Below are 12844 nucleotides of genomic sequence, written 5' to 3'. Positions count from 1 at the left end.
AGCACCCTACAACCCAGTTAACTCCATTTGATGGAAATATTTGCATAATTGCAAATTGTAGTCTAAAACGTTATTTCCAATTCATCTGAAATAAATATTGGAATTTAAAAAAATAAGCATGTAGTGAGTGTGTGTGTGTGGTAGGCTGCCCTAAGGTTGGTAGCACATTGGTTATCCAGGTCAGGCATTGTGGTGGTGACATGCATCAGCATGTAATGCAGAGATGAATAAAACAACTGAGTGTAAATCTGATCTGGGGATTAGATTAGTGGTTCGTATTCTTATTGTGACATAATATAGTACTAAAAACCACGCACACACATCCGCTTGACAGAGTCACCCATGTGTAGAAGTCAATCATGCATGTGCAAACACACTAACAGAGAGGAGAGCAGTCCATACTGACCTCAGAGGTCATACTGCCAGTGCCATCCAGCTAAATTGCCTGGATGCCCATTCAATCAAAGATACAAACACACACACAGAAACATATACACAAACGCAACGTAAGATGGTGGGCAAGAGAATAAAGCCCAGAATGCAGGAACCAGAACAGCATAAAAAGGAGAAAACACAAACATTCTGTAAACATACATTTTTAGAAAAAAAGTGACGTCATATAAACAGAGACCTCAGAACTCATACTGCTTGTACCTAGCCTTGTTACTGTTTCTTATTGTGTTACTATTTCCTTATTTCAAATATTTGTCTTACGTTTTAACTGCAATGTTGGGAATGGGCTTGTAAGTAAGCATTTCACTGTAAAGTCCACACCTGTTGTATTCGGCACGTAAACAATACATTTTGATAAAGACTTACATATCTGTGACAACATTATGTTCTCTGAACTCATAACTCCATAACAGTAATAACATTTGATGTTCCAACAACAGTATCAAAAACATCATAGGCATTTGAAAAGGGAACTTGGTTTGCGATGTAATTGAACTGTTTCTCAATATTTTCAAGCATCAAGTAGTGAATAAAACTGTCAGTGACAGAAACAAATGATCCATATCATTGACTGATACCAGCACAATACAATTCTTAAATGTTTTACTGCGACATGAACAAAATCTTTGCATGTCTTCGAAGCCTTCATAAAGGAAGGGTAACACCTAGAGAGACTAACTTCCTTATGTGCCAGACTTTAAAAGCATTGCATTTTGAGTGATTAACAACACCTATGGTGAAACCAGATGTATGCTGGATAAAATCAGTTGCGCCAAAGATGATGATTGTGGTTGTACACAGGGATTGATGTCTGACTGACTCTCTAAACCAAACCAACTCTTCGGTAACTTTTTCCTCTTCTGTGACGTCACCATTTGAATTTCCTTTTCTTTTTCTTTTTCGTTGTTTCTAAAATGGGACAAGCAGAGAGCAAAATTCATAGCATTACACTTCTATTCCTGGGGCAGCAGTAATCGAGCATTGGGCCAGTAATCGGGAATTGCTGGATCGAATACCTGAGCTGACAAGGTAAAAATCTGTCATCCTGCCCCTAAACATGGCAGTTAACCCACTGTTCCCCGGTAGGCCGTCATTGTAAACAAGAATTTGTTCTTAACTGACTTGCCTAGTTAAATAAAGGTTACATTTAAATAATAAATAAAATATTCCAAACTTCATAGTGATGGGGGGAAAAAATAGATAGTTACATATCGGAATATTCTTTTTCACAATATATCGTATCGTTTTGACAATATCACAATATTATTTTTGCACTAGTTGGCTGTACCTGCACCAGAACTCCAGTATTTTTCCTTCATAGCTTGTTCTCCATGTTATATTTAAATAGGGAGCCAATTTGTTTTTAGCACTTACTTCCATGACTGATCAAAACTCGTTTTCTCATGGGTCTCTCTTGTCCCTCTGCAGCAGACAAGTGACCAATATGTTTTGAACATCGAATTGCAATACATATTGTATTGGAACCTACACTACCGGTCAAAAGTTTTAGAACACTTACTCATTCAAGGGTTTTTCTTTATTTTTAGTATTTTCTACATTGTAGAATAATAGTGAAGACATCAAAACTATTAAATAACACATATGGAATCATGAAGAAAAAAAAGAGTTAAACAAATCAAAATAGATGTTATATTTGAGATTCTTCAAATAGCCACCCTTTGCCTTGATGAAAGCTTTGCACTTGGAATTCTTTCAATTAACAGGTGTGCCTTCTTAAAAGTTAATTTGTGGAATTTCTTTCCTTCCTAATACGTTTGAGCCAACCAGTTGTGTTGTAACAAGGTAGGGGTGGTATACAGAAGATAACCCTATTTGGTAAAAGACCAAGTTCATATTATGGCAAGAACAGCTCAAATAAGCAAAGAGAAATGACAGTCCATTATTACTTTAAGACATGAAGGTCAGTCAATATGGAACATTTCAAGAACTTTGAAAGTTTTTTCAAGTGCAGTCGCAAAAGCCATCAAGCGCTATGATGAAACTGGCTCTCATGAGGACCCCCACAGGAATGGAAGACCCAGTTACCTCTGCTGCAGAGGATAAGTTCATTAGAGTTACCTGCACCTGAGATTGCAGCCCAAATAAATGCTTCACAGAGTTCAAGTAACAGACATCTCAACATCAACTGTTCAGAGGAGACTGTGTGAATCATCCCTTCATGGTCAAATTGCTGCAAAGAAACCACTATTAAAGGACACCAATAGGAAGAGACTTGCTTGGGCCAAGAAACACAACCACTGGACATTAGACTGGTGGAAATTTGTCCATTGGTCTGGAGTCCAAATTGGAGATTTTTGGTTCCAACTGCCATGTCTTTGTGAGACGCGGTGTGGGTGAACGGATGATCTCCACATGTGTGGTTCCCATCGTAAAGCATGAGGAGGTGTTATAGTGTGGGGGTGCTTTGCTAGTGACCCTGTCTGTGATTGATTTAGAATTCAAGGCACACTTAACCAGCATGGCTACCATAGCATTCTGCAGCGATACGCCATCCCATCTGGTTTGGGCTTAGTGGGACTATCATTTATTTTTCAACAGGACAATGACCCAACACAACTCCAGGCTGTGTAAGGGCTATTTTACCAAGGAGAGTGATGGAGTGCTGCATCAGATGACCTGGCCTCCACAATCACCCAACCTCAAACAAATTGAGATGGTTTGGGATGAGACTGACCACAGAGTGAAGGAAAAGCAGCCAACAAGTGCTCAGCATATGTGGGAACTTCTTCAAGACTGTTGGAAAAGCATTCCAAGTGAAGCTGATTGAGAGAATGCCAAGAGTGTGCAAAGCTGTCATCAATGCAAAGGGTAGTTACTTTGAAGAATCTCAAATATATTTTGATTTGTTGAACACTTTTTTGGTTACTACATTATTCCATATGTGTTATTTCACAGTTTTGATGTCTTCACTGTTATTCTACAATGTAGAAAATAATAAAAATAAAGAAAAGCCCTTGAATGAGTAGGTGTTCTAAAACTTTTGAGCGGTAGTGTAAGTATCATGATAATATTGTATAGTGAGGTCCGTGGCAAATCCCAGCCCTAATCATTCATATCAAATACATTACAGCATAATTGTATTATCCAATCAAATTCATCTCTAGAACTACCACTATCTGATTCAAAACTGTCTGAGCAGATACTTGAGTGTACCACATCCATTCACCTCGTGTGTCAAAGCCCTTACATACCTTGAGCTTCAAGTTGACTCATGCACCACAGGCTGGTGGTTTTCAGAGCTTCTTCCCTTGCAGCGCCTGTTGGACATACAGATTGTTAGTTGGACACACAGACTGTCAGTTGATCAGGACCATTTTAAGGTGATGTGAGGAACAGGCCTTACTGGCAGGCAGGTACATAGGGACTTGCCTTGGGTCAGATGACTGGTCCTTTGTTTGAGTGACTTGAGTCTCTTATGGTGTGAGGTCTCCTTAGCAAGCACTACCTCATCCCTCTCAACCTGCCGGTGTCGCCGGGCCTTGGAGGCCTATGGGGAAAAACGTAACCACCATTCCAGTCATTAGAGATTATAATTAACCGGAACCAATTAACTTGTGATGATACAAAAACTGGGTCCCACTTTATTTGAAGTGCATCTTATGAAGGCTTCATAAAGCATTCATATAGGCTTCATAAGCACTACATAAATGGGTCACTAATAATAATCCACTAATAATCTAACCATATATGCTCTATAAAGGATTAATAAATGTGAACAAATAAATGGATGGTTATGCCACATTATGAATCTTTATAGAGCATGATATACGGTTATAGATGATTTGTGAAGTATTTATGTAGTGCTTATGAATCCTATATGAAACCTTTATGAAGCTTTCATAAGATGCACTTCAAATGAAGCGGGATCAAAAACGGTATGTTGGTACATAGGAAAAACTTTACAAACCTCAACTATCTGACCATATGATTTAGACTTGATGGATGCAATACGCTGAGCTCGCTGGGAACTCTGGGAAGAGAATAAAAGAGAAAACATGTTGACCACAGTGCCACCCTCTGGCCAAAGTCATTACTGCAAGACATGTGTATTGAGGGCAGTGGAGAAAATCTGTGGACACGACACACAAATAATAATCAGTCTTAATTCAACATAGGGGTGAATTTGGAACAAAGAAATCTTCTGATAGTTGTTTATTTTGGTATATTAAAACTCACCTCTTGCTTATTTGAAGTTCCCTCGCCGCTATCTCCAGCTACTCTATCTTCCGAACCCTAAACATAATTTAACATAAAGCACACAATCTTAGTATAACGGTAGGTGTATCACACACTTTCTCTCTCTCTCTCACACAAACGATGAGCAGATCTCTAACCTGAGCCTTCTGCCAGTTGTAGAATCCCACGACAGCATTGTGTAGCCGTGGCACCAAGTTCTTGTGGATCAGATTGATGGATGGGTCTGACTGGCCTGGCTTGGCTGAAATTGATGCCTTCACCTGCTCATAGTGCTCATGTACGTTCGCCAGCTCCTGTGTTCATTCATAGAATACACACATACACCACAACATCAGAGCCTGTAATACACACAGTAACATGTAGGCCCTAATACAGCAGTGACACTAGTAGTGCCTCTTAAACTACACGTACCCCGGTTTATAATCTCTGAGAAAGTAAAGACATAAGTATCCTTCAGGCACTTGTCTACCATTCCAACCAGCTGCTTGTGTGCGTGTGTAGGAATACATGGTCATTCTACTAGCTCACCTCAAGCATATCCATGCTGACCAGCTCCTGTGGCCGGGCCGCTCGCTCAAGGAAATCCTCACACACGGTTCTTGAGTTCTTGTTGCTCTTCTTCACGTTGAAAATCAGCTGCACAAGGAGAAAGATGTCATGTAGATGGATTCAAATAAAACAACAACAAATGTTCCTCACAGCCTTCTTATAAAACAATGATGTTGAGGCTATAGCACAAATGTTCAAACATTTGTTAGTATTTTTAACACATCTAACCCTTTACTCATGTGCAATCATTCAACTAGGGATGATTCTGTATTAACTCTACAGGGTCTATCCATTTGTTGATGTGGACAGCAAGCTAAAGAAGACTGGAGATCTTACTGGCGTGGGCATGACAGTGAAGTAGAAGGCTTTTTGTGAGATGAGCTGTCTGATGATGTAGACCACATCAAAGTGCTGGGCACTAACTGCATCCTGCTGGAACTTCCTCACTTCCTCCCAGTCCTTCAGGGCTAGCCTTATCTGTAGACAAGAGAAAAATAACAGCTTATGTTAAAAAGCATGCATTATATGTGAATAATGAATGAACACAAATGCAAGTGTATACAGATAATAATTGAATGTGTTTGTGTATGAATATGTTGTCCAAGACTGACTTTAGAAATTGTATCTCAAACATTGAATGGTAGTTCTGCTATATAGTGGGTGGTGAAATCTGTATTTCAGTGAAACCAGAGTATCTAACCTTTTCCTTTGGTGTGGACAGTTGGCAGTGGTATAGCCCATAGAGTAGGTACAAGGCCCCAACTCTAATCTGAAAGGTGTATGGTGGCAGAAAGTATGTGTACGCTGTAGCCAGGACTTCACGGCTGAACAGCCTCTTTAGATTGTTTTCAATTTTTCCACTGTAAAAGACACAAGACAGACGCAAATATGAAACCATTTACATGACAACGTTACACTCATCGCAACACTCAGGATTGGAACACGTGATGCTAATGAAATTCACTGAGAAGTTGAGACAGACGATAGACTATATTTTACAGGTGGAAGAGCAGTAGATTTTAGTCTAACAAAAAAAAAGAGAATCTTACTAGAAAATACTTTGGAACTTCATCTCTTTCCATATCGTCAAAAATAGCTCGTATCGCACCGATTCTGTCTGCTGAAATCTACTCAGCAACAGCTCACAGTCTGCTTTAAGACGGTCTTTGCAGTAATCCATTATCAACAACTTTTCCGCAATGGGTTTGCTGCTTGGTTAAATAAAGCAAGGAAAATTGTCCCAACACATTGCAATTAACCAGCTAGTTCGACTCATCAACGACCACGAGCGCATTCCTGATGACGTCATGTGTTTTGCTACAGGGCGGGTGTCAGGACAAAATTGTTTGAGCGCAACCACTAAGCCGTATGAGCACAACGCATTGGAATATATACTACATGACCAAAAGTATGTGGACACCTGCTAGTTGAACATCTAATTCCAAAATCATGGGCATTAATATGGAATTGGTCCCCCCTTTGCTGCTATAACAGCCTCCACTCTTTTCGGGAAGGCTTTCCATGAGATGTTGTTACATTGCTGCAGGGACTTGCTTCCATTCAGCCACAAGAGCATTAGTGAGGTCGGCACTGATGTTGGGCAATTAGGCCTGGTGTTCGATGGAGTTGAGGTCAGGGCTCTGTGCAGGCCAGTCCAGTTCTTCCACACCAATCTCGACAAACCATTTCTGTATGGACCTCGCTTTGTGCACGGTGGCATTGTCATGCTGAAACAATAAAGGGCCTTCCACAAACTGTTGCCATAAAGTTGCAAGCACAGAACCATCTAGAATATCATTGTATGCTGTAGCGTTAAGATTTCCCTTCCCTGGAACTAAGGGGCCTAGCCCAAACCATGAAAAACAGCCCCAGACCATTATTCCTCCAACTTTACAGTTGGCACTATGCATTCGGGCAGGTAGCGTTCTCCTGGCATCTGCCAAACCCAGATTCGTCCATCGGACTGCCAGATGATGAAGCGTAATTCATCACTACAGAGAATGCCTTTCCACTGCTCCAGAGTCCAATGGTGGCAAACTTTACACCACTCCAGCCGGCTTGACATTGCGCATGGTGATCTTAGGCTTGTGTGTGGCTGCTCAGCCATGGAAACCCATTTCATGAAGCACCCAACAAACAGTTATTGTGCTGACGTTGCTTCCAGAGGCAGTTTGGAACTCTGTAGTGAATGCTGCAACCAAGGACAGATGATTTTTCCACTTCACAATAACAGCACTTACAGTTGACCGGGGGAGCTCTAGCAGGGCAGAAATTTGACGAACTAACTTGTTGGAAAGGTGGCATCCTATGACAGTGCTACGTTGAAAGTCACTGAGCTCTTCAGTAAAGCCATTCTACTGCCAATGTTTGTCTATGGAGATTGCATGGCTGTCTGCTCGACTTTATACACCTGTTAGCAACGGGTGTAGCTGAATCCACTAATTTGAAGGGGTATCCACATACTTTGTATACAGTACCGGTCAAAAGTTTGGACACACCTACACATTCAATGGTTTTTCTTTATTGTTACTATTTTCTACATTGTAGAATAATAGTTAAGACATCAAAACTATGAAATAACCAAAAAAGTGTTAAATAAATCAAAATAGATTTTATATTTGAGAGTCTTCAAAGTAGTCACCCTTTGCCTTGATGATTTGCACACTCTTGGAATTCTCTCAAACAGCTCACCTGGAATGCATTTCAATTAACAAGTGTGCCTTGTTAGAAGTACATTTGTGGAATTTCTTTCCTTAATGCATTTGAGCCAATCAGCTGTGTTGTGACAAGTTAGGGGTGGTATACAGAAGATTACCCTATTTGGTAAAACACCAAGTCCATATTATGGCAAGAACAACTCAAATAAGCAAAGAGAAATGACAGTCCATCATTACTTTAAGACATGAAGGTCAGTCAATACGGAACATTTCAAGAACTTTGCAGTCGCAAAAGCCATCAAGCGCCATGATGAAACTGGCTCTCATGAGGACCGCCACAGGAAAGGAAGACCCAGAGTTACCTCTGCTGCAGAGGATAAGTTCATTAGAGTTACCTGCACCTGAGATTGCAGCCCAAATAAATGCTTCACAGAGTTCAAGTAACAGACACATCTCAACATAAACTGTTCAGAGGAGACTGTGTGAATCAGGCCTTCATGGTCGAATTGCTGCAAAGAAACCACTACTAAGGGGCATCAATAAGAAGAAGAGACTTGCTTGGGCCAGAAAAACATGAGCAATGGACATTAGACTGGTGCAAATCTGTCCTTTGGTCTGATGAGTCCAAATTTGAGATATTTGGTTCCAACTGCCGTGTCAATGTGAGACGCAGAGTAGGTGAACGGATGATCTCCACATGTGTGGTTCCCACTGTGAAAAATAGAGGAGGAGGTGTGATGGTGTGGGGGTGCTTTGCTGGTGACACTGTCAGTGATTTATTTAGAATTCAAGGCACACTTAACCAGCATGGCTTCAACAGCATTCTGCAGCGATATCCCATCCCATCTGGTTTGGGCTTAGTGGGACTATCATTTATTTTTCAACAGGACAATGACCCAAATCACACCTCCAGGATGTGTAAGGGCTATTTGACCAAGAAGGAAACTGATGGAGTGCTGCATCAGATGACCTGGCCTCCACAATCACCCGACCTCAACCCAATTGAGATGGTTTGGGATGAGTTGGACCGCAGAGTGAAGGAAAAGCAGCCAACAAATGCTCAGCATATGTGGGAACTCCTTCAAGACAATTGGAAAAGCATTTCAGGTGAAGCTGGTTGTGAGAATTTCAAGAGTCTGCAAAGCTGTCATCAAGGCAAAGGATGGCTACTTTGAAGAATCTAAAATGTGTTTAACACTTTTTTGGTTACTACATCATTTTATATGTGTTATTTCATAGTTTTGATGTCTTCACTATTTTTCTATAATGTAGAAAATTGTAAAAATATAGAAAAATCCTGGAATGAGTAGGTGTGTCCAAACATTTGACTGGTACAGTATATACAGTGCATTTGGAAAGTATTTAGACCCCCTGACTCTTTCCACATTTTGTTACATTACAGCTTTATTCTAAAATGGGTTTTAAAAAAAAATTATCCCTCATCACCCTACACACAATACCTCATAATAATAAAGCAAAAACAGGTTTAGAAATGTTTGCAAATGTATTAAAAATAAAAACTGAAATATATAATTCACATAAGTATTCAGACCCTTTACGCAGTACTTTGTTGAAGCACATTTGGCAGTGATTACAGCCTTGAGTCTATGGTATGATGCTACAAGCTTGGCTCACCTGTATTTGGGGAGTTTCTCCCATTCTTCTCTGCAGACCCTCTCTGTCAGGTTGGATGGGGAGCGTCGCTGCACAACTATTTTCAGGTCTCTCAAGAGATGTTCGATTGAGTTCAAGTCCGGGTTCTGGCTAGGCCACTCAAGAACATTCAGAGACTTGTCCCAAAGCCACTCCTGTGTTCTCTTGGCTGTGTGCTTAGGGTCGTTGTCCTGTTGGAAGGTGAACCTTCACCCCAGTCCGAGATCCTGAGCGCTCTGGAGCAGGTTTTCATCAAGGATCTCTCTTTACTTTACTCTGTTCATCTTTCCCTCGATCCTGATCTCCCAGTCCCTGCCACTGAAAACCATCCCCACAGCATGATGCTGCCACCACCATGCTTCACCATAGGGATGGGGCCAGGTTTCCTCCAGATGTGATGACTGGCATTCAGTCCAAAGACTTCAATCTTGGTTTCATCAGACCAGAGAATCTTGTTTCTCATGGTCTGAGAGTCCTTTAGGTGCCTTTTGGCAAACTCCAAGCGGGCTGTCATGTGCTTTTTACTGAGTAGTGGTTTTGCCTGGCCACTCTACCATAAAGTCCTGATTGGTGAAGTGCTGCAGAGATGGTTGTCCTTCTGGAAGTTTCTCCCATCTCCACAAAGGAACTCTAGATCTCTGTCAGAGTGACCATCGGGTTCTTGGTCACCTCCCTGACCAAGGCCCTTCTCCCACGATTGCTGTTTGGCCGGGCGGCCAGCTCTTGGAAGAATCTTGGTGGTTCCAAACTTCTTCCATTTAAGAATGATGGAGGCCACTGTGTTCTTGGGGACCTTCAATGCTGCAGACATTGTGCCTTGACATTGTGCCCCTTCAATGCTGCAGATCTGTGCCTCGACACAATTCTGTATCGGAGCTATACAGACAATTCTTGTTTTTTTCTCTGACTTGCTCTGTCAACTGTGGGACCTTTGTTACGTTCCCCAGTTTCTGTGTTGTAGTTTGTGTATTTGAGTGTGTGTGTTTCAGGAGATGGCTTCCTGAATTCTCCCCATGCATCTGATTGGTCAGCCCCATTGATGATTGGAGCTGACCCCGCCCCCTCGTCAAGTTACAGCTGTATCCGATTAGACTCCTTCTGAAGCTATATAAAAGCCAGTGTTCTGTTCAAGAGAAAAGAATGCGGAGAGAGAGAGATCATAACTGAGAGATGATTGCTGAGAGAGGCGGCTGATGGCTGTGAGGGTGATATACTGTGTTGATTGTTCTCAGAGGGAGATTATTAGTGTGTCCTGTATTGGTTGAGTGAGAGAGCTGATTGGTTATGTCTTTTGTGTGTCAATAGGACAAAGTGTTTTGATTATTGAAGTTGTTTGGATAATTCTGTTTCATTTGTTCCCAGGGGGGAAGGGGAAGGCACCAAGGGAGGGCTTAGGCAAGAGGCCCGTGGGCATACATATACCCGTAGTATATTCACTGTCTAGACACATTAGGAAAGACCTGGGTGGACCACCCCCTGTATTTTAGTTAGCGCACCAGGTGGTGCTAGTTAGGTAAGTAGTGGATGGTAAGGTAGGAGAGGGGGCTTTGATATTTACTTTCTTTGCTTTGGTTCCATCCAGCCTCTTTTCCCCATATTACCGTGTGAAGGAATAAATTCCTAGTAAACAGTAAATTCTGCCTTTTGTCATCCTTACTCTCACCTACAGTCCCATACCTCTTTCACTTCACAGGGAGTTGAGTTGTAGCAGGGTGTTGCATTCCCTCTTAGAGGTGTGCGTAACACCTTATATACAGGTGTGTGCCTGTCCAATCAATTGAATTTACCAATGTAGAAACATCTCAAGGATGATCAATGGAAACAGGATGCACGTAAACTCAATTTTGAGTCTCATAACAAAGGGTGTGAAAACATATGTAAATAAAATTCTAATGTTTTCGCTTTGTCATTATGGAGTATTGTATGTAGATGGTTGAGGAAACAATTTTATTTGATGTATTTTAGAATAAGGCTAACTTAACAAAATGTGGAAAAAGAAGGGGTCTGAATACTTTCTGAATGCGCTGTATATATGTTAATTCAATTACAAGTATGTAAATAAGTGTCCCAATCAATTCAACGTAACTAACAAATATAAGCGCAACAATTTAAAAGATTTTATTGAGTTACACTTCATATAAGGAAATCAGTCAATTGAAACAAATTCATTAGGCCTTGATCTATGGATTTTACATGACTGGGAACACAGCTATTCATCTGGTCAGATACCTTTTGAAAAGAAAATTAGGAGTGTGGATAGGAAAACCAGTCAGTATCTGGTGTGACTATTTGACTCATGCAGCATGACATCTCCTTCGTATAGAGTACATCAGGCTGTTGATTGTGTAATGTTGTCCCACTCTTCAATGGCTGTGCGAAGTTGCTGGATATTGGCGGGAACTGGAACGCGCTGCTGTACACATCGATCCAGAGCATCTTAAACATACTCAATGGGTGACATGTCTGGTGAGTATGCAGGCCATGGAAGAAATGGGACATTTTCAGCTTCCAGGAACTGTGTACAGATCCTTGCAACATGGGGCTGTGCATTATCATGCTGAAACATGAGGTGATGGTGAGAAGCTGGTCGACATACTGGCAAATTCTCTAAAACGATGGAGGTGGCTTATGGTAGAATAAATGATTATTAAATTCTCTGGTGGACATTTCTGCAGTCAGCATGCCAATTGCACACTCCCTCAAAACTGCACCTGTGATCTTCTATTTCAGCTACTGAAACATGGCAGTAACACTTCACATTTTTTCATTTCATTTAACGAGGCAAATTCTTATTTACAATAACGGCCAACGCTGGGCCAATTGTGCGCTGCCCAATGGGACTCCCAATCATGTCCAGAGATGATACAGCCTTGAATCGAACCAGGGACTGTAGTGACGCCTCTTGCACTGAGACCGCTGTGCCACTTGGTGCAGTTCAGTATATATTTCAAGCGTTTATCAGGGTGGCAGGTAGCCTAGCTGTTTGGAGTGTTGGGCCAGGAAGGTTGCCGGTTCAAATCCCTGAGCATACTAGGTGACAAATCTGTGAATGTGCATTTGAGCAAGGCACTTAGCAGCTCTAGAGCAATTAGGGTTGTCAATAATGGCTGATTCCGTCTCAGAACCAGGAACCAACACATTTCCAATTCACACTTACATGTGTGAAATAGGACAAATGTAAGCACCTAATAAACTATTAAGTTTTGTTAGGCCCAGTATAATATATATTAATTGCTTGTGTAATACAATAATGACATTCCATGTTCACATTAAAGAGTTGAAATATTTAAGAAGAAAAACAACCAAGGCTATGA

General features: G+C 41.2%; 1 protein-coding gene across 1 annotated transcript; it reads right to left on the bottom strand.

Moving 5' to 3' along the window:
- Positions 1-580: 580 nt before the first annotated feature.
- snapc1b (small nuclear RNA activating complex, polypeptide 1b) lies at positions 581-6549 on the bottom strand. The gene is made up of 10 exons (XM_055863312.1): positions 6270-6549; positions 5921-6080; positions 5557-5697; positions 5200-5307; positions 4809-4964; positions 4651-4707; positions 4382-4444; positions 3844-3961; positions 3666-3731; positions 581-1362 (listed from the first exon to the last, which is right to left on the bottom strand). Exons 1-10 carry the CDS (start codon positions 6398-6400, stop codon positions 1322-1324), a joined length of 1041 nt encoding a protein of 346 aa, XP_055719287.1. The 5' UTR covers positions 6401-6549; the 3' UTR covers positions 581-1321.
- Between the last annotated feature and the right edge of the window lie 6295 nt (positions 6550-12844).

The sequence above is a fragment of the Salvelinus fontinalis genome, chromosome 15 (genome assembly GCF_029448725.1).
Source record: "Salvelinus fontinalis isolate EN_2023a chromosome 15, ASM2944872v1, whole genome shotgun sequence".
NCBI lineage: Eukaryota > Metazoa > Chordata > Actinopteri > Salmoniformes > Salmonidae > Salvelinus > Salvelinus fontinalis.
The sequence above is the reverse complement of the archived record's forward strand: the minus strand, read 5'-3'. Positions and strand labels throughout refer to the sequence as shown.